At 34.2% G+C, this 23057-nt stretch overlaps 1 protein-coding gene and 1 pseudogene across 1 annotated transcript; both read right to left on the reverse strand.

The window, feature by feature from the left end:
* Positions 1 to 8960: 8960 nt before the first annotated feature.
* Positions 8961 to 9810, reverse strand: LOC115966881 (annotated as a pseudogene).
* Positions 9811 to 21214: 11404 nt separating this feature from the next.
* Positions 21215 to 22773, reverse strand: LOC115967689. The gene is made up of 3 exons (XM_031086828.1): positions 22622 to 22773; positions 22088 to 22161; positions 21215 to 21995 (listed from the first exon to the last, which is right to left on the reverse strand). Coding segments are annotated over exons 1-3 (483 nt in total). The 5' UTR covers positions 22624 to 22773; the 3' UTR covers positions 21215 to 21588.
* Positions 22774 to 23057: the final 284 nt, after the last annotated feature.

Below are 23057 nucleotides of genomic sequence, written 5' to 3' on the forward strand. Positions count from 1 at the left end.
TTAATATAATAGAATTCTTAATATACCTTCAGCTGCAGCAGATAGAATGCTACCTTCTAGCAAAGGCAATTGTTGCTCAGTTATATTGGTGGTAACACTCCCATCTTCATTCACAATAGTTCTTCCTAATATATTCACTAATGAGTTTGTATTTTCAGCTTCAGGCTTATATTGTCTCCGTCGAGTTCTTCTTACAAATGTTTCATCATTGCTTCCAGAATGCAATGATTGCGTTTCATGAATAGTAGTGTGCGACAATACATTCCAAGAAATTGAGTCTCTTTCTATTGAAACATCTCCTTGTAAAGCATCACCACAAGATAAGGAACTGGATACACCATCAGAAACATTTCTTTTTTTATTTAACAGCATTCTTCTAGTTACTGAAACATCTGAAGGACTTCCCTTTAATGAAGAATTTGTAAATTTGGTAGGTACATTTCTGTTTCGTTTCTGTGATAGAATCAGTTTTCTTCTCGCTCTTGAAAATAAAGTGGACTCCATACTGATATAATAAAAAACATAGTATTTATAGAAGATCAAATCTTAACTATTATTGTATAAATAAAAGATAGCAAATAGACGTTAAAAAGGGGAATATTCTTTCAAGCATGTATCTATTGTTAATTAGCATTTTTATGCTGTAAATTTTTGTTGAAGATAACATTAATAATTATTATGAATATGTAGAAAAGAAATGCAACATAAACTTTTTTTAAAAAATAGAGCAATTGTTAACAAACCTGTACTTGACACAGTTAACTATGTAGCTCTTTCCCTCAAAAAGTATGCAGCTCTTTATCCAAAAATGAAAGGACCTGCAAAATAAGTTTTATTATAACTTTTTAATTTTAAAATTTAAACTATCAGTTAGGTTCATAAGCCATGTTCACCCAAACCCATTCATGTTTATTTGATCTGCTTAGAAACAGCCATTTGCTTTCCATTTTTAATGCATTACAGATATGATATGGCTTCAAACCAGTGGCAGGAGGAGCCACATGTTCCAAAAGAAACTCATTTACCAAGCATTAAATTAAATACCTTAGAAACAAAGTTCTACCATTGTATAATATGTGATTGAGTTTTATAATTAAAGAAAAACTTATTTCTTGGTGTTCTAGTTTTCTGTTGTGATTGTTTTTGTAAATCTCTTTTGATTTTTGAACCTATATGCTATGCTACATTTAATATATGAGATGGAGGAATAAAAGTTTTTGTGCTAATAGTGAAGAAATTCATGATTATTCTTTTTTAATAATCATAGCGTGTTTATGCTACGTTTAATATATTAGAAGCCACATGTTCGTAGCTTCTTATTGTAATAATAATACTAAGGTTACTTTGATTTTTTTTTTAAAAAAAATCTATTGAATCCTATATCATCATTACAAATCAGCACTGTCATAAATGAATCCTATATTAAATACGGTAAGTAAGAGTAAGTAAGCCAAGAGTAAGGCATTTTATCAAACAAATGGTATGCACAAAATTTCAATGTCTTAGCTATTAACATTCCTTATTATTAAGGAAAAAAAATAAAACAGAAATATACAATCTGTTGACAAATTGAACAGTTCCTGTAATGCCAAAAACCTTCTTCCATGGTTTTTATATTTCTCATCAACATGTCTAACATTTGTTTTTAAATCGCCAAAACAAACATATTCTATTTACTATATTCGTTTTACTGTTGCATTGTAAGGTTGTCTAAAGTTGTTGTTTGAAAAAGTAATAATATTAGAAAAGAATAAATCAGTTACCGTAATGATTTTGCTGGGCTACTCTGTTTTTTTTCTCCACAACCTTTGCTGGGTTCCTTCTAACAGAGGGAAAAAACAAAACACAAAACAGAAAACGAAATGTCAACAATATGGGTTTGAAAGAGTTAGAGCAACTAATGCAAGAATAAGCAAGAGCAACTAATATTTGTGAAGAACCTTCACTGGGTCTGTTGTCACAGCGGAAAAAAAAAAACAGAAAAATGGAGAGAAGAAAACAAAAAGCAAACAAAAGATAGTAACCCAACGTTACTATGTAATCCAACATCAAAATCTATATGACCACCGAATGTAAATTGAGTCCTAAAATCTGAAAAAGGAAAACCCAACATTCATAGAGAACAGAAAAACGGACATTAAGAACATCAAAATCGGAGTCTGGAAACATTGTTTTTTTCTATCGCCAAAGCAAACATAGCGTAATTTAGAAAATTTACTAAAGTTGTATAAATCAAAACATACAATGGAAAACCAATATTTCTACCAAATTAGTGGAAGGTTACCGTAGCGATTTTGTGGGTTACTCTGTTTTTTCTCCACAACCTATGCTGGGTTACTCTGTTTTTTCTCCACAATCTTCACTATAAATAACTACCCAATGAAACGGTGTGGGTTTGAAAGAGTTAGACCAACTAATGCAAGAGTAAGCAAGACCAACTAATGTTTGTGAAGAAAAGAATTACCAGTAGCAGTAGCATCAAGGACACTCTGTTTTTGGTTCACAACGTTCGCTGAGTTTGTTCTTGCAGCGGGGAAAAAAAAAAACAGAAAACGAAAAAACGAAAAGAAGAAAACACAACATAATCAGCGTATATAAACAAATAAGTAGTTACCCACTGAAACTAAATAAGTCACCACTGAAAAGATACATTGTTCTACTTTTTTAATGGTAGACGTGGCATTAATTTATGTAGCCACATGGTGCAATGAGGTAAGGTCAACAAAAAGTCAAACGTTTCGGCTATTAGTGATTATATAGATAGTTGCTAACCCGTGCAATGCACGGGAAAGATATTGAGTACAATATAAAATTTAATTTTGGTTTATTTTATTACAACACTAAAATTGAATTCGTAAAATAAAATCATGTAGCTAAAACATTTGCTAACAGCTATACGTTTCAAACATTTATTAAACTATATATTATTATTATTATTATTATATCAACTTAACAGTTAAATATATGATATTCATTGAATTCTTCTAGTATTGAAAGGTTCAATATTGTTTTGCCATGTGGGCCTTAGAAACCTGGAGGCAATACTGTGGTTCTGTTCAGAGCTATATCCGAAGTCCAACCAAAAGGATCCAACGAATGTCTTTGTGTTCAGTAAAGCAGACCATGCAAAATCAATACATCAAACTAAGAACACAAATGCAAATATAACTAAATTTTATCTTTTAAAAATCCATGAAAGCAGAAGTTTGTCACTTTTAGAATATAAAAATGTTTTGTTTGAACCAAGTTCTTTTGCAACTTAAAAAAAAAAAAAAAATGTTCTTTGCCAACTACCGTATATGCAAGAAGAGCAAACACACAATAAGGCAATGCAACTCAACCTCTAAATACCATGCATATACAGATTAAAAAATATATACAACTTATTTCAACCCCATTACAACTTTATTCTCCTTGATTATATCATGTTCCAAATTCAAATGCAGCAATGAAAACAAAAAGTAAAGTAATAATATAGCACAAGACCAAACTCAATTGGTAGTGGAGGTTAGAGAGAATTTACTGTGTTGCATAAGTAGAGAAGATTAAATTTCAATAACAAAATTTTATTCAGAAATTGAGTCCTAAAATCTGAAAAAGGAAAACCCAAGATTCAGAGAGAAGAGAAAAAAGTTAATCTAAATCAAACTATTCACTGGGGAATTTAAACAAACACATAGAGGACAAACACAAAGATTTCAATAACAATGAACCAAGACAAAATCTTTAAACCCACAATGCTAATTGCTTACACACAGATACTTTCATGAAATCAAAAGTTGATGAAGTTACTGAGTTTTATCCAAAATCACAGAACAAAGATATTTTTTTTATAAAAATAAAATATAAAAAATAAAAAAATAAAAAGAGAAGAAGAGGTTTGTTCACCCAAATTATAACCCATGTTCACCCAAATCCATTCATGTTCATTTGATCTGCCTAGGAACAGCCATTTGTATTATATCTTTAATGCATTACAGATATGAGTACAATATAAAATTTAATTTAGACCGATAACTTTCAGCACAGTACTCCTAATGATGCAAGGCTGGAACCTATGGAAATTATCTTGTGAAATCTTTCATGGACACTAAGAACATCAAAATCGGAGTCTGTAAACATTGTTTTTTTCTATCGCCAAAGCAAACATGGCGTAATTTAGAAAATTGACTAAAGTTGTATAAATCAAAACATACAATGGAAAAACAATATTTCTACTAAACTAGTGGAAGGTCACCGTAGGGATTTTGTGGGTTACTCTGCTTTTTCTCCACAAACTGTGCTAGGTTACTCTGTTTTTTCTCCACAATCTTCACTGTAAGTAGTTACCCACTGAAACGGTGTGGGTTGAAAGAGTTAGACCAACTAATGCAAGAGTAAGCAAGACCAACTAATGTTTGTGAAGAAAAGAATTACCAATAGCAGTAGCATCAAGGACACTCTGTTTTTGGTTCACAACATTCGCTGAGTTTGTTCTTGCAGCAGGGAAAAAAAAACAGAAAACGAAAAAACGGAAAGAAGAAAACACAACATAATCAGCGGATATAAACAATAATAAGTAGTTACCCACTGAAACTAAATAAGTCACCACCGAAAAGATACATTGTTCTACTTTTTTTAATGGTAGACGTGACATTAATTTATGTAGCCACATGGTGCAATGAGGTAAGGACAACAAAAAGTCAAATATTTCGACTATTAGTTATTATATAGCTATATATTATAGTCATTCAAAGAGTAAAGAAAGGTAGAAGTTAGGCATATATTTTTATACTAAGAGTAATTATATATATATATATATATATATAAACTTTTTGTGTGTCATTTTTAAACTACCTTGTTAGTTAAGTTGCCTAACTTTTAGTTCTCTGGTGAGCTTGACAGTTACGCTGTGCTTTTAATTGAAAAGAAGGATCAAGAAGGTCAATCTCAAGTTCTTTCAGCAGCTCTTGTGGTATGTTTTGATTACATTACCAGCCAAATGCTTAGCCTTTTGTTTTAGATGGATTACATTGTTTCTTGATGTTCTCAAGAAATGTCAATCTTCATATTCATGCATCATAGTACTTTTTTTTTTTCCTTTTCTTTTAACAGATTGTGGAAGAGGAAAATCTAGAAGTTGATTCGAAATTCCGTGTTTTAGTTGCCATTGGATCTCTGGTATCTTTTTATTTTGGCCTTGTTCGCTTGTATCTGTTGATTAATCTATTTATGTTTCTGCTGAATAGTAGGTCAATTCACTGGAGATTTGGCCATATAATTTTTAGACTTTTAAAAAGTATGCTTTCATTTTTGGAATACAGATATTCTTTATATATGAATTGATTGGTCCAGAGGGAAAATGATTTGATATTTCTCACTTGAAGATGGTCAAACTTGTAATTTTGAGTGTGCTAGATAAAGCTTGAGCTGTACATTGAAACCAAAGTTCTGTGCTGGCACTTCATAATTCTTTTTGTGAATGCTAAAACAATTGTGAAAAAATTTGCAAAAATAGGCCATCGATGGTCACTCACTGCTTTATAAAAATCTTCTGTCCTAGCCTAACCATCATGTTAGATAAAATGTAATCACTGAAGGAGCAGGCCAAGATTTTTTATTTATTTATTTTTCTCTTTTCTTCATCTCATATTTGTTGGTGAAATATTGGGGTCATGCTTGAAACAAGGATGCTCAATGGTGCACACTAATATGTTGTGAGATCTGGGAAATATAACACCTTTTATTGGAAACACAAAAACTCATTGCCCTGAGCAAAGTTTCATATGCATGCAAGAGGAAGTGTAAAGCAGTATATAATATTGTATATGATGTCATGGGTTCATTAAGCTGGATGTGATGTTAAGCACGAAGTGGGTAAGGGTTTGGAAGTTAGTGAGAAAAACTCAACAAACTTAACTGAAGCATAGACTTACTGCACTGAAATAAATTTTTGGTATCAAATATGTTTTTGTATAGTATTTTACCATTGAATTGGCCAATTGGCTTAATTAGTAATTTAATTGCTGTGTTTCATAATACAGATGCTTGATGGTCTTGTGAGAAAAATTGCCTTGGACCTTGATGTTGAGGACATTGCCAAAGAGGCAAAGGCCTCTAAAGACGCCAAAATTGCTGAAGTTGGGGTTGACATTGAACTGTTAACTAAACAGAGTTGAATCTCTCAAGTCCCTGGTAACTAAACAGTTTTCTCTGGATATTTTGTATCTTTGTTGCTTGTTCAGAGTGTTCACCATCGTGAACACGATGTTTAGTTCTTTCAATAGAAGTCTTATTACCTATAATTTTTTTTATTTAATCTTTGTTGACATGTTTATTTTATCTTTTATCACTTTTTTTTTTGAAAATATAAATTTTTGTCAAGTGTCCCATAGGCGTAGTGAACTTGGGCCTCGCCCCATTTTCTTTTTATAAGTAAAAATTTTATTTTAGTGTTAAAAAAATAATTTGAAATGCATATCACACGTAAGTAGTCTGGGAGATGCATTAGTGTGCATGTGTGTGATATACAAGCACAAAAAAATGCTGAACACGCACAGTTCTATTGGATAGTGCTATGATTCTAGAATCTCACATTGATTAAATATAAACTTAACAATGTGTAGCTCTTGGGCACCCTTCCCTTGCAAGCTGATTTTCAAGGGTGAGTTCTACCCATGGGTATCTATTAGGTAGCTTCCACCATGTGGTTTCTTGTATTTCATCTTCTCTAATAGTGTGATGCTTAGCAATTTTAAAGTGCGATGTTTAGCAATTTATGAAGTTCTCTAGCTTTTTGTGATTTTGTCATACGCAGACATGTATTATCAATTGTATCAACTGATCTAAGTGTCAGCTGAACATGATAAGATGCAATACACCCCACCCTGTGTTGGCAAGACATTCTGTTTAACAACTTAATATACAATAATAGAATGGGGATGGAAGAGAGCCTTAAGTTATTTAACTATTTTTGGGGGATTTTGTTGGAAGCTTCCTACGATAACACTACTCTCTATATGTATGCAATGTCATACATGGTCTATGTGGCTACAATTGAATGAATAAGATGGTCATATATAGATCAAAATGGCGGCGAGGGATTCTTGAGGCCAACCCCAACTAATTTGGGATTTAACTTAAAAGCCTATTATGCTGAGTTTAGTATATGTTGATGATTCTTAATTTTCCTCTTTCCCCAGGTTTGAATAAATAATGACAGCTTGAAGTGAATCTAAAATAGAAGATGAACCTTAGAGCATCCACACTGGTAGCAGGAAAGTTGATGTTTCCTTTAGAGCATCCACATTAGTAGTGCTAAATAGCTATATTGCTATTTTAGCACCACCAAAGACCAAAATGTGCCCTACAATGGTGGAGCCAAATCTATATTTTTTGGCTCCACAGTTACAGTGCATAGCCATAAATAGCTGAAAGGTAATTTTTTTATTTTATTTGTGCATTCACACTACTTTTGATTATTTTACTCATTTCTTCTTCTTGTCTCTCTCCTCACTCTCTCTCCATCTGCGTCTCTCTTCCACCATGCCGATCTGCATGAGCCTAGCCAGCACAAATCTATCGCCGCTAACCCACGCTTCAATCAGCCATCACTGTCGACCCACGCTCCACCATCAACCACGCTCATAGCATTAACCCACTCTGCCACTCCTTATCAGCCTAACTCCCCTACCTTATGCCATCGAATTATCCCAATGATCCAGTAAGTAATCCACACTACATCACCTCCGCTATAAACAAAAACAATCCAACTCACAACCATAACTACAAACACCACAAAACACAAACCCACATCACAAATCACAAATCAACGGCAGATCGGTTAGAGTAGAGAAAAGGATCACAAACCCACGACACAACCCACAAACCTGCGACCTCGATTGAAGAATGCTGGCGTTCTCAGCGGCCCAAGAGGCCCTCATCCACGACAGGATCCTTGAGAGCTTCGACGAGTTCGTCTCTAGCGTCGGCGAAGAAGGTTTCAGGATGGTGATGGGTGGGAAGGAGAGAGTGGAGACGAGATTTGTTAGGAAATGAAGGGAGAGAAGTGAGAAGTGAGAGTGGAGACTGGACAGAGGCATGGCATAGAGATAGAGAGAAAGAAAGAAATTAATAAAATAATGTAATAGATATATTATTTTATTGTGATGTTTATGTTATTTTATTGTGTTGAAAACTAAAATAGATCCACTGATGTTAGATGTTTTATAAAGTGAATAGGAAAAATAGATAAAGTAGCTTTTTGTGGTGCCAAATAGTTAAAACAATAGCTCTACCAATGTGGATGCTCTTAGTAGGTTAAAATTTAAGCATGAAAGGATTACCACCACCATAGAGTAACCTGTCATTCAGCATGGTTAAATAAGCTTAAAGATGTTTACTTACTGTTTTGCTTGTGGCATTGAATTTGCTTCATTAAAATAGATTAGCAGATTATTTTGCATAGTCTATGCAAGTCAGTGTAGTGAATGAAGCAGTATAAAGTGTCCACACAGGCTTTATAGTTCCACGCTACCACCGACCTGCTCAGTACATTGGTAATTTTTTTAAGAAAAAAGATATGCAGAAGATAGTGCACCTAGGTTATAGGGAGGGACGGAGCACTTGAGGCTCCAATTTACATTTTCTACTTTTTTTTTATGAACAATAACTTAATGAAGCAAATTTTACATTTTCTACTTATTCACTGAATTTCATAGTACTGGAATATCAAAGTTCGCACAAGAACTTAACGTTCAAAAAGGGTACACTAATTGTCTAATCGATCAATCATATAACATAGCGTTCCACAAACTAACCTTTCTTCTTTATAATTTTTTAGAATACAACAGAAAACAGACTAAATTTTGTTAAAATGTGTGGTTTACATATTTACATACAAAGCTTTTCTTGTTAATGAAACACAGGCCATAAATCTAGCAAACCCAAAAGAAGGGAATCATAAAGAACCATGCCAAATTTTATTTCCACTTGGCATAAAACTTTTGGTCACTCCATAACAACATTCTATTCAATAGAATATGAACTTTCCTCTCCTTCAAATGCAAATGCCTTGGCACTATCCGCTTCTCCAAACTAAACCCAAAATGCTACGGAAACTTCATCAATTCCTCCACACTCCTTTCCATCTTATCCACCAAATACTTGAACTTTGGCCACAAGTTATTATCAATATATAACCAAACATGGCAGGCAATCTAACACAAGCCCTTTCAGCTTCCTCCTGAGAGAAACCAATGCTCCTCACGAACCCAATTTTTTCTCTCAGCTTATTAGCTCGTGTGTTCAAAAGATGCGCATTAAAACTACTCGGGGAGCTCAAATTCTCCATCCCTAGCTGCCTTAGATAATCCAGAGTGGGCTGGAGACAGAACTCAATGTTTGAAAAGAGAAGGTGAGTGCAGTGGAGGATTAAGCTGCGTGATTCTTCAGTGGTGGCAGGTAACTTGGTGGCCAGGAAATCAAAAATTGGAGCGAAGTCAGTGGGGTCACAGTTTGTGGTGAAGAGTTGTGGGCAAAGGTAAGTGTTGATGTTGGGCCCCGTGTGGCTTGAATTACCAAGCCCAATTCGTTCTTATAAACCAAATACAAGCAGTGGTAGGAAACCAAATACAAGTAAGATTGTAACTCCTTGTAATCAGTGGCGGAGCCAGGAATTTATATTTGGGGGGGCCAAACATAAAATTAGACAATTAATTATTTCTGTGTATATATTAATTATATTCATACTAACAATAATGTACATACAATTTAATAATCAAAACCCAAAAGTGTATTATTTCTAAATTACCAACTCCTAAACTTGTCCATGAACCTAGATTTTTCAAATTAAATTATCACCCATTAAATATAATGACTAAAATTTTAAAAAATACTAATAATTTAAAGATTTTTAAATAAAAGAAAAACAATCATTGAAATTTCAATATAAAAAAAAAATAGCTATAACTACAACCAAATACATGTTATATTATTTTATATATAAATAAAATGATAAAAATAATATATTTTAATCATATACATTTATGATGTTATGATACATTGATTATTTATATATTTTAAGAACAAATAAAAATATGAGAAAGTGAGAGTAGCCTACACAGCTACACAACTACTTTTGCAGGAAGTATTTTAACCACACACATGGTTATGTAGTGGAGGAAAATTATTTAAGTACTATCTCTACAATATTTTTACAACAATTTCACAATAAATCCTAAGTGGTTAGTTATTATTAGTTCTAATTTTAATCCACAACTAAATAACTTTTTTGCGCACACGTAACAGCCAATAATAACTTATCACTTAAGATTTATCTTAAAAATATTGTGAATATAGCATTTTTTTTAATTAAAATAACTCTACTATATATATACTAATTTTTTCAAATATTTTGGGGGGGCCAAGGCCCCCTTGGGTCCCAATGTGGCTCCGCCACTGCTTGTAATAGCTGACCTATGACATATATATATATATATATTAGGTTTGTGTTATAGGGCAAGTTGAGAGAGTAATTCCTAAAAACCTAGCAACAGTCGCATAAGAAGAAAGAATACTGTTTTCTTGTCTTATGGGTGAGAGAGAGTTAGGGTGTATTTAGATTTGAGTTTCTTGAGAGTGTTTTTGTGCACTATTTTATCTCCTTATTTTTTTATAGTGAAATTTCTCCGTCGTCTCCATGGAAATAGGTAGTTTGTCGAACCATGTAAGTTCTTGTGTTCTTTGTGTGTGCATGTTATTTGATTTCCGCTTATTTACTGTTATTGATTTAAGTTCTGGGGTGCTATCTGCATAACAAGTAGTATTAGAGCCAGGTTAGGATTCAATCCTTTAAATACAGTAAAGATGTCAAGCACAAAGTATGATGTAGAGAAGTTTTGTGGTAAGGGAAATTTTTCACTTTGGCAAAGGCGAATGAAGGATCTCCTAATTCAACAAAGAGTTCACAAGGCCTTGCTTGGGAAGGAGAAGAAACTGGAAACGATGAAGGATGTAGAATGGGTAGAGATGGATGAGAAAGCAGCTAGCGCTATTCATCTCAACCTAGGTGATAAGGTCATTCACAACATCCTAGAAGCAAAGACCTCAAAGGAGGTTTGGGAAAAACTAGAAGGCCTTTATATGAGAAAGAATCTGATGAACAAGTTGTAAGTGAAGAAGCAACTATATAGTTTGCATATGAAGGAAGGTTCAGATCTGTTGGAGCATCTCAACACATTTAGCATGTTGAACACCCAACTGCCAAGTTTTGGGGTGAATTTTGAGGATGAAGATAAAGCGTTACTTTTATTAGCGTCGCTTCCTACTTCTTTTGATCATCTCGTGACTACATTGATGTACGGGAAAGAGATTATAATACTCGAGGAGGTGACTAGTGCTCTCTTGTCACACATAAAGATGAAGCAAGATAGTGATGGTTCTCAGGTTGATGGACTTATTGTTAAGTCTGAGTCGAGCAATAGGCGTAGAAGTAGGTCAAGAGGACGGAACTCCAATAGGAACATATCATAGTCTAAATCATGTGCAAAGAAAGATGTAGAGTGCTTTTATTGTCACAAGAAAGGGCACTATAAGAATCAATGTAAAGAGTTGAAAGAGCATTTAGAGGAGAAGAAGAATGGAAAGAAGCCCTTAGAATCAGTTAGTGTTGCTGAAGAAATATTAGAAGACCGTGAAGTTGGTGTAGATTTACTTTTAGTCTCATCCAGTAACAATGTTCTACTGGAATCTTGGGTATTAGATTCAGCATGCTCATATCATATGACTCCAAAGAAAGATTTGTTTGACACATATAAGGCTTATAATAGTGGTATGGTCCAAATGGGTAATAATGCTACATGCCCGGTTATTGGAATTGGTACCGTGAAGATCAAGATGTTTGATGGAGTTGTAAGAGTTCTTAGTAATGTCAGACATCTTCTAGATCTTAGAAAGAATTTAATTTCTTTAGGAGTGTTGGATGATTTGGGCTATTTGTACTCATCAAAGGGTGGAATCATGAAGATTACCAAAGGTGCTTTAATGGTGATGAAGGGACAGAAAATAAGCACACTTTACATATTGATTGGGAACATAGTTGTAGGAAGAGTTGCAATCACCACTTCGATGGAGTCCAACACTGACGACACAAAATAATGGCATATGTGACTTGGCCATGTTGGTGAACGTGGTATGTTAGAGCTGCACAAGAGAAATTTATTGAAAGGAGTGAAAACATGCAAGCTAGACTTCTACAAGTATTGTGTGTTTGGGAAGCAGCATAGAGTCAGTTTCAAGACAGGCTCTCATACAAGTATGGGTGTTCTTGACTACATTCATTCAGATGTTTAGGGTCCAGTATTAGTTTCTTCTCATAGTGGTGCTCAATATTTTGTCAGTTTCATTGATGACTACTCTAGAAAGGTATGGATTTATTTTATGAAGCATAAGTCTGATGTGTTTGGCATATTTAAGAAGTGGAAAGCACAGGTTGAGAATCAGACTGGCAGGAAAATAAAATAACTTAGAACAAATAATGGACTAGAGTATAGAGATAAAGAATTCATAAGATTTTGTGAATTAGAAGGCATTACTCGTCACTTCATAGTTAAAGGAGCTCCACAGCAGAATGGGGTTGTAGAGAGAATGAATAGAACCCTAGCAGAAAGAGCCAGATGCATGAGATTGAATGCAGGGTTGCCTAAGGTGTTCTGGGTAGAGATAGTTAACACAGCAAGCTTCATTATTAATAGATCTCCATCTTCAGCCATAGATTTCAAGATTCCAGAAGAGGTATGGTCAGGTAGACCTGTTGATTATTCAAGTCTAAAAATCTTTGGTTGTCCAGTTTATATGCATGTGCAGAGTGGAGAGCATTCTAAATTGGATTCGAGGTCAAGAAAATGCATATTTATTGGTTTTGAAAAAGGTGTTAAAGGCTATAGGATTTGGGATCCAAACTCAAAGAAAACGGTGACCAACAAAGATGTCATATTTGATGATGCCTTTATGTTGAAATAGAATGAAGCAAAGACATATGATGATAGTCCACATGAGAAATTAACTGTTGAGGTGGAGTTTGACGAGAATAATTCACCCAGTGATAAGGGTGATGTTGAGATTGATCCATAGTAGCAACAAGAAGAGTCTTATTCAATTGCTAATGGTAGAGAAAAGCGGGTTCACAAAGCACCACAGAGATATGGGTTTGAAGACATAGTTAGCTTTGCTCTCATAACTAGCAGTGGAGATCCATTGTCTTACAGGGATGTAGAAGAGATGGGGTCACTATAGAAGAATAAGACTTGAGAATCCTCTAGTATGTTGACAAAGCCAGTTCAGATAAGTTCAAGAGCTACTTGGACTTGGTTGATGTTTGCAGCTTGTAAGCCCTTAAAGGATAAGGTGGAGGCGATAGAGGAGTTTGCTAGTGTAGCTTAATCAATTCAAGCCAAGGTGGAGATTTGTTGATGTTAGGCCCCATGTGGTTTGAATTACCAAGCCCAATTCGTTATTATAAACCAAATACAAGCAGTATTAGGAAACCAAATACAAGTTGGATTGCAACTCCTTGTAATGGCCAACCTATGACATATATATATATATATATATATATTAGATTTGTGTTATAGGGCAAGTTGAGAAAGTAATTCCTAAAAACCTAGCAACAACCGCATAAGAAGAAAGAATAATGTTTTCTTGTCTTGTGGGTTAGAGAGAGTTAGGGTGTATTGGGATTTGGGTTTCTTGAGAGTGTTCTTGTACACTATTTTATCTCCCTATTTTTTTATAGTGAAATTTCTTCGTCATCTCCGTGGAGGTAGGCAGTTTGCCGAACCACGTAAATTCTTGTGTTCTTTGTGTGTGCTTGTTATTTGATTTCCGCTTATTTACTATTATTGATTTAAGTCCTGGGGTCCTATCTGCACAACAGTAAGCGAGTCTAGGTGTTAGTGTCTGTGTTGGTTGAGGGGGGCTTCTTGTTGTGAATGATGCTAAGGGCTTTAAGGTAGCGGAGGTTGTGATGGTGGGATGTATGGAACATGATGTATAGAGGAGATGAAGGGGTTTTGTTGGGTTTTGAGGTTTTGGTAGGAATGGAGGAGCAAGAAAGGGTTGGGAGTGAGAGAGTGTGAAGTACTGTGTTTTGTCATTTATGTATGTATGCGTGTGTTTTGGGGTTTTAGAGCCAAATGTAATAAACGTGTTATGGGGAAGGGATAGGAGTTTGTGTTTTGTGGTTGTTCTTTTGTTTTGAGGAGGATAAGGAAGATGATTGGTGGGGCCATACTCTAAACAATGGTCACTGGTTAGCAAATTTGAATACATTTAAAAAAAATATATATATATATATATTTAATGAAGAAAATAGTTATCGTATTCTCATACAACTTATAGACTTTTTAAAGTCAAATTTTCATGCTCTAAAAGAATGTAAAAAGTTGTAGACACAACTCATAAAAAAAAAAAAAAATTGTAGATACAAATACAATTTTTAGAAGTAATATGTTGTAACTTAACTGGTTAAGTATGCTAGTTAAAATATACTAGAATACTGATTTGGATAAAATAGTATATTGATTTGGCGGTGGGAATTAACAATTTACTAGAATACTAATTTGGTTAAATTAGAATACCGAATTGGATAAAATAGAATACTACTTTGGAGTGAGAGTGAACAATGTACAAAGATACTAATTTGATTAACATAAGATACTGATTTGGATAGAATAGTATACTGATTCGGAGTGGAGTCAAAAATCTACTAGAATACTTGTAGAAGTGAAAATTCTCGACCTATCACAAGCTGACACATCATACTACCAAGTTCACAAAATATGGCCAATTACAAAGCGCCACGTCTTGCTACTAGGTTCCGCTATTACTATCCAAAAACCAATAGAAATTTGCCAAGTGGCATTGAAATAAAAGCATAAAAAGTATGCAAAAAACCAATCACACATTGGTGCATGTAAGCAATGATGTAATATATATTTGCATAATATTTTACCTTTGATCTAGCCAATTGGATTAATTAGTAATTTAATTGTTGTGTTTCATAATACAGATGCTTGATGGTCTTATGAGAAAAATTGCCTTGGACATTGATGTTGAGGACATTGCCAAAGCAGCAAAGGCCTCTAAAGACGCCCAAATTGCTGAAGCTGGGGCTGACATTGAACTGTTAACTAAACAAAGTTGAATCTCTCAAGTCCCTGGTAACTAAACAGTTTTCACTCGATATTTTGTATCTTTGTTGCTTGTTCAGAGTGTCCACCCATCATGAACATGATGTTCAGTTATTTCAATAAAAGTCTTATTACCTATAATATATCTATATATATATATATATATATTTGGGTAACTTTGTTGACATGTTTGTTTTATCTTTTATCTTTTTTTTTTTTAATATAAATTTTTGTTAAGTGTCCCATAGGCATAGTGTACTCCCAGTGTACTTGGGCCTCACCTCATTTTCTTTTTATAAGTGAAAATTTTATTTAAGTGTTAAAACAAAATAATTTTGAAATGCATATCACATGTAAGTAGACTGGGAGATGCATTAGTGTGCATGTGTGTGATATACAAGCACAAAAAAAAAAAAAAAAAAAAAAAATGTTGAACACGCAGTTCCATTGGATAGTGTTATGATCTTAGTGTCCCACATTGATTAAGTGTAAGCTTAACCATGTGTAGCTCTTGGGCACCCTTCCCTTGCAAGTTTGTTTTCATGGGTGAGTTCTACCCATGGGTATCTATTAGATAGCTTACACCATGTGGTTTCTTGTATTCATCTTCTCTAGTAACGTGATGCTTAGCAATTTGATGCTTAGCAATTTATGATGGTCTCGGCATTTTGTCATACGCAGACATGTATTATCATTTGCAACAACTGATTTGAGTGTCAGCTGAACATGATAAGACGCAATATATCCCCATCCTGTGTTGGCAAGCCATTCTGTTTAACAATTTAATGTACGATAATAGAAATTTGTTCAACCTGTGGACAGCCCTAGGTTTTTCTATCACTATCCAGAACCCAATAGAAATTTCCCAAGCGTCATTGAAATAAAAGCATAAAAAGCATGCAAAAAACTAATCATACATCAGCATGTGTAAGTAGTGACGTAAGCCGCTCGTTGCATGTAAGCAATGACATAAGCAATCCAATCAGGTGCTGATATGTGTCACCTTGAAAATCAAGACATTTTGGCCTTTCAAAAGATGCCATGTGTCTTGGAGAAAAAAGTATTAAACCTCCTCCAATCAGATTGTGACACATGTCACCGATAAGACTTCACCATGTGTCGCTCACCCATCTCCAAACTCCTATAAACAGAAGCCTCCTAAGGCATTTGGACACACCAACACATCTTGGGACACATACTAAGACATCTTGGGACACACCAGGGCATCCAAAGCATAGGTAGCATCAAAGAAGATTTAGAAGCACTCGAAGTACAAAAACTCTGTAGGAATCAAGCCTCAAAGCCTTTAAGAACTTCAACCTCAAAATCGAAAAACATTCAAAGCAGAACCATCCAAACTATCTTCCTAGATCTTAAATTTGGTTGGAATCAAGCTCAAAAGACTCCAAAACCCTCATGAAATCGTAAATCAGTGAAGCTATACAGATTCAATCCTCAAAAGCCTCGAAGAACTCCTACCACAAAACCTTCGAAGATGAAGAACATAAAGAACAAAAAATTTCTAACAAGCTTATAGCCAAAGATTCATTGTAATTCTATTTGAAGGGTCTTTGTTCCATCCTTCAGCCAAATTGAAGAATATTTGGTGTTCGAGTCAAAATCACATTATTCCAATTCCAATTAACAAGTCTTTCAAGGAGATCGAATCAGAAGATCACTCTTTTGTAATTTCAGAGAATTATACCATATATTCGTCAATACAAATCCATATTTGTGAAACTATTTTACTTGTTTGATTTATTTAAAACTAAAATTTTAGTCGTCCACAATATTTATTTGATTAAAATACTTCGCTGCTATAAATTGTGGAATTCCTTGACTGATTTCAACCAAAATTGACAAAGAGCATTTTTATAAAGAAAGCAAAAGAAGTCTCGCGCATTCAACCCCACCAAGTGATTGATCAAAAGGTTTGTCAATTCTCTCCTCACTTTGTTTTTGCAATCAATTTCAAAAGCCAAGTCTATCAGATTATGTTCTTAGTCGCCCTTAGATTTTTTTTTTTGCCGAGTCTTCAACTTTATATAACCTGCTGTATGGACTTACAAGCGGGGGAACTTGTTCTAGCCTCCACAAATATATTATACATCATATGCTATATAATAAAAGTTGGACTTAAAAGCCGTAATTGCACCACGTGACTTCACCAAATTGTAGGAATTTTGTTAGATTTATATATATATATATATATATATGTATATATAATTTTTTTTTTGTTCTTATCGTCTTCTCCTATAATTTCTAAGTTTATAAAAATTTCAATTTGAATACAATTCAAATTCTTCGTCTAATTATTATATTATTAATTTATCTATAATTTCTAAGTGATTTATTTAATTAGCAATGGAAGATCTACTTCATTTATGATTTATGAGTTCTAGCATTCTAGGAGATTAGAATTTTGGTTTTACACTAATTGTTCACATCATTGTTATTATTATTATTTTTTTAAAATCAAAGTACGTGTATACAACTACTAATATCAACCTTTAATTTTATTTTTTAATTTTTTAGAACACCTCATGGATAGACACAAAATTGTAATTGCTATCTTTTGTTTAAGTTACACATGATTCTTCATCTAATCCTTTTTTATTTTTACATAAATTATATTACTACACGTCCAAAAATAGCAATATTATTTGTATTTTTTAGATTTTCAAAAAAAAAAGAAAAAAAGATATAATATTTTGTTCTTATGTTCTTTTCCTATAATTCATACGTCCACAAATTAGACTGGCATTAGACTTTTTGTTCATATCAACTTCTTCAATGTATAGTGTATATATATCAAATAATTCATAATAAATACCTACTATATGATTTTTTGTTCTTCTCTTCTTATGCTTACAACCTTACAGGTATGTGTTTGTTTACGCTAATTTTTTATATATTTGTTTACTTTATTTTCTTTCATCAAATTGAATAGGTTTTGTGTAATTTTTGTCTTTTTTTTTTAACCTAAATTTATTAAGTTTTATTTGGTTCATGTAACATAATACTCACAGCTCAACCAAACACGAACTCGACATGCAACCATAGTTTTAAAAATCGGACCAAACCAGCTGGTCCAACCAGTTCAATAGGGAACCAGCCTTTAGTCTAGTCCAATTATGGCAGAAAATCAAAAATAGCCTAAAAACAGGTAAATAGTGAAAACTGACCGGTTCAACCTGAGAATAAGAAACTGGCGTGATCGAACCAGTTACTGACCAGTTTGTCATTTTTTGTCCTTTCCCACCTAAAACTACATCATTTAACCCCTAACCCTAAGTCCTAAGCCTAAAACTCTCACACTCTCATCTTAGTTCTCACTTCTCACTTTCTATGTTCTTTAACTTCTCTCACGCCTAGGGACGAAGCTAGGACTTGGAGTTTGGGGGGGGCAGTTTTATTGTTAGTTTTATGCAGTGGCTTCGGCTTTTGGCTCCATTGCTTAACCAGCAAAGGTTTTATTTTTTTTATTTATTTTTTATTTTTATGTGTGTGTAGAGTGTGTCTTTTGTTGGTAAGAACAAAATTATTTTGTTTAAAGTTTTTTAAAGTGCTAAGTTGTTTATTTTTGGTAATATTTGTTGATTAGTCTCAAATTTTTTTTTTTTTAAGATCTATAAATTTGTTTATGACTTTAAAAGGAGGAAAGTACTAGATCTACAAATTTTTGTTGTGATTAGTAGTTATTCGTAAGTAAAAAGGTGATGCAAGTGGTGGACTCAGATGCAAACCAGTAAGAATTTGCTATCTCAATAGTCTATAAAAATGTTGTAAAAAAGTTTGTTGCTGTAGCATTTCTCTTATAATGATCAATAAGTTAGACAAAATGTAATTTTATTGAACGAAGTTGCTAAAATTAGTACCTAAATATATAGTTATATAGTTATATTATTTAAAAAAAAAAAAAAAAATTAGGGGGGGCAATGTCCATGAATGGCTCCGTCTATGCTCATGCCTCTCAACTCTCAAGTCTCACCATCTCACGCCTCTCACCACTCATGCACACCTCTCTACCTCGCCTTCTCACGCCGCTCACTCTCTCTACCTCCCTAAATATCATGCACGCTGCCATGCCTACGATCACGCCCTCAAGCATAATGGCACTGATGTCTACCAAGTTCGCAAAGTATGGCCAATTACAAAGTGCCACATATTGCTACTAGGTTCCGCTATTACTATCCAAAAATCAAGAGAAATTTGCCAAGTGGCATTGAAATAGAAGTATAAAAAGCATGTAAAAACCCAATCACACATCAATGAGTGTAAGCAGTGATGTAATATATATTTGTATAATATTTTACCTTTGATCTGGCCAATTGGATTAATTAGTAATTTAATTGCTTTGTTTCATAATACAGATGCTTGATGGTCTTGTGAGAAAAATTGCCTTGGACAGTGATGTTGAGGACATGACCAGTATCAATGCTGAATTCTGGGCTCTTAGAGATGGTCTCAGGCTTGCCTCACAGATGGGAATCACACATTTGGCTGTGGAATTGGATGCCAAAGTGATTGTAGATCTTGTTTTATCAAGGAAAACGCCTAACAGTTCATACACTTCACTCTAAAATGATTGCAGATACCTACTCAATCAGTTTCAGTGGACCAAGATCAGACACGTATATAGGGAGGCCAACAGAGGAACGGACTGCCTTGCCAAGAAAGCTTGTGACTTGGTTAATGATGTTGTTAACGATTTTATTCTATTAAATGCTCCCCCTTCCCTTGATCTTGATGTAATTTTGAGCTCTGATGTTCACGGTCTATACTCTTTAAGGCCCACTGCCAATACGCTGCCTTTTGTAACTAGTTAATCTAATATAATTCAGCCTCTTGACCAAAAAAAAAAAAAAAAAAAAAGATGTTGAGGACATTGCCAAAGCAGCAAAGGCCTCTAAAGACACCCAAATTGCTGAAGTTGTGGCTGACATTGAACTGTTAACTAAACAGAGTTGAATCTCTCAAGTCCCTGGTAACTAAACAGTTTTCTCTGTATATTTTGTATCTTTGTTGCCTGTTCAAAGTGTTCACCATCATGAACACGATGTTCAGTTATTTCAATAAAAGTCTTATTACCTATAATTTTTTTTTTTTGGGTATCTTTGTCGACATGTTTGTTTTATCTTTTATCTTTTATTTTTTTTTTTAATATAAATTTTTGTTGAGTGTCCCATAGGCGTAGTGTACTCCCACTGTACTTGGGCCTCACCTCATTTTCTTTTTATAAGTGAAAATTTTATTTTAGTGTTAAAAACAAAATATTTTTGTAATGCAAATCACATGTAAGTAGACTGAGAGATGCATTAATATTAGTGTGCATGTGTGTGATATACAAGCACACAAAAAATGCTGAACACACAATTCCATTGAATAGTGTTATGATCTTAGTGTTCTACACTGATTAAGTGTAATCCCTTCCCTTGCAAGTTGGTTTTGATGGGTGAGTTCTACCCATAGGTATCTATTAGATAGCTTCCACTGTGTGGTTTCTTGGATTCATCTTCTCTAGTAGCGTGATGCGTAGCAATTTATGATGGTCTCAGCATTTTGTCATACGCAGACATGAATTATCATTTGCATCAACTGATCTGAGTGTCAGCTAAACATGATAAGATGCAATATATCCCCACCCTGTGTTGGTAAGCCATTCTGTTTAACAACTGAATGTACAATAATAGAATGGGAATTGAAGAAACTCAGGGCCATAAGGTATTTAACTATTATTGGAGGATTTTGTTGGAAGCTTCCTACGATAGCACTACTCTCTCTATATACGCACATGTATGCACAGTCATACATGGTCTATGTGGCTATGATTGAATGAATAAGTTGGTCATATGTAGGCCAAAATGGCGGAGAGGAATTCTTGTGGCCAACCCTGACTAATTTGGGATTTAACTTAAAAGCCTATTATGTTGAGTTAAGTATATGTTGATGATTCTTAATTTTCCTTTCCCCAGGTTGGAATAAATAATGACAGCTTGAAGTGAATCTAAAATAGAAGATGAACGTTCTGGTAGGTTAATTGGACCTTAGAGTTCACAGAAATCACAGTGAAGAACCGGGCCTCTGTCTACTTGGTGCATACGCTGAATACTAACATGCCAAAAAGGATCCTCCAATCGATGAAGCACTAGAAATCTTAGCATGGATGGATCCAATATTCTATTCGAAAATCGGTAAATGTTCTTTCACACACCCTTTTTTACATATTTCCAACAACCGAAAAAAAAAAAAAAAACAAAACAAAACAAACACACACAAACACAAACAGATGGTCTCTACTCCTATTATCCCAAAGCATCCAAAATATAATTCTCATAATAAAAAACAAGTTTTTCCCAAAATTAAAAGGTTGGAAGTTTTATGGACTTGTTCAAAGAGTGAGCTCGAAACCACACCTAGCTTACGATAACCACGTCATGGTGCGCAACCCACGATTCACATTGCCACGCAATCGACCCATGTCTCGCTGCACGTTCTCCCTCAATCGATCCATGTCCTCGCGCATTTGACCCATGTCTCGCTCCACGTCCTCTCGCAATCGCTGCATGTCCTCTCGCAATTGACCCACGTCTTCATGTAAACAAAGCGTGGCACGCTGCACGCCCTCCATCAACATAACCAATCTAGCAGCCTCCTCTACTCGGGAACGATGCGCGTCCTCCACCAACATAACCAATCTAGCAGCCTCCTCTACTCGGGAACGATGCGTGTCTTCCATCAACATAACCAATCTAGCAGCATCCTCTACTCGAGAACGATTCTTTCGTTTGTTTTGTGTATTAGCAATAGCAGGATCTTCTTTAGGCACTATAAAAAAAATAAATTAACTAATTAGTAAAATAAATTAAATTATAGACTTGACTGTTCAAATTGAAACACAAAATTTCAGAATTATATACCTTCATAGGCTTGATTGTTCCCTATATCAAAAGATATGCTGCTTCCCTCATCAAATTCCTTCGGGTCCTGAAACCTGCAAACGCAAACATACATAAAAATATGCGGTTTAGTTTTATGTGAAGTTAGTTTTCTAGACTTTCTAACACAAACCAACCAAATGGTATAAGAGATGGAGGGCAAACGTCTGCATGATTCACTGTCACTGTTGGGGAAGACAATAATATACAGCCCTGTGGAAGGAGTTTTATATAGTTACCTTTGTCCACGAACGGGAGTTTATATGGTTGGCTACTATAGAGACTAGGGGATAGACTCTTACTTGCTCCCAAATCTACTGCTTTTTGATCCTAATAGATCCTTCTTTTTCAAGCCATAGTAGCCAATCTCAACCCTAAAGCAGCCCATCACAAACTAAAACTAATATCTTGTAAATAATTATTAGTCTATATATCACGTGGCATAATTTATAATATTCTTCATTAAAAAAAATTAAATAAATAATAGAAGAAGAGGAAGAATGAAGGATTACTCACATTGTTATGGTTTTCTTGGTAGCAATAGCGCAAACTGAAAATTATGATTTTCTTGGTAGTGATAGCGCAAACTATGAAAATTATAGAGATGACTTCCTTGGTAAGAGATTAGGAGTCTATAGTCTAAACCCACTAAGAGAGAATTTTGTGGGAGAGATGTGTGTGTGGATTTTCTCTTTATAGAGAAACGAATAGGATTTCTGTCGAGAGGGAGAGACGTGAGGGGGAGAGACGTGTGTGAATATAGACAAATAGAATTCTGAATTTTTTGATAGATGATAGAGTTTTTATGTAACTTAAAGATTATCCATAAATCAATTTGATTTGAGAAAATATATCTAAAGAATTAAATTTGATAAGATAAAATTAATTAAACTTTTGTGTCTATCTACAGAATTGATAAAGCCGTGGAGGAAAAATTGATAAGATAAAAATA

The sequence above is a fragment of the Quercus lobata genome, chromosome 11 (genome assembly GCF_001633185.2).
Source record: "Quercus lobata isolate SW786 chromosome 11, ValleyOak3.0 Primary Assembly, whole genome shotgun sequence".
NCBI lineage: Eukaryota > Viridiplantae > Streptophyta > Magnoliopsida > Fagales > Fagaceae > Quercus > Quercus lobata.

Bases quoted from the DNA above. Each gene is read 5' to 3' on its own strand.
- LOC115967689 (XM_031086828.1), bottom strand. The intron at 21,996-22,087 runs GTATATAATTCT...TTTTTTTTATAG, and splicing joins GAACAATCAAGCCTATGAAG to TGCCTAAAGAAGATCCTGCT.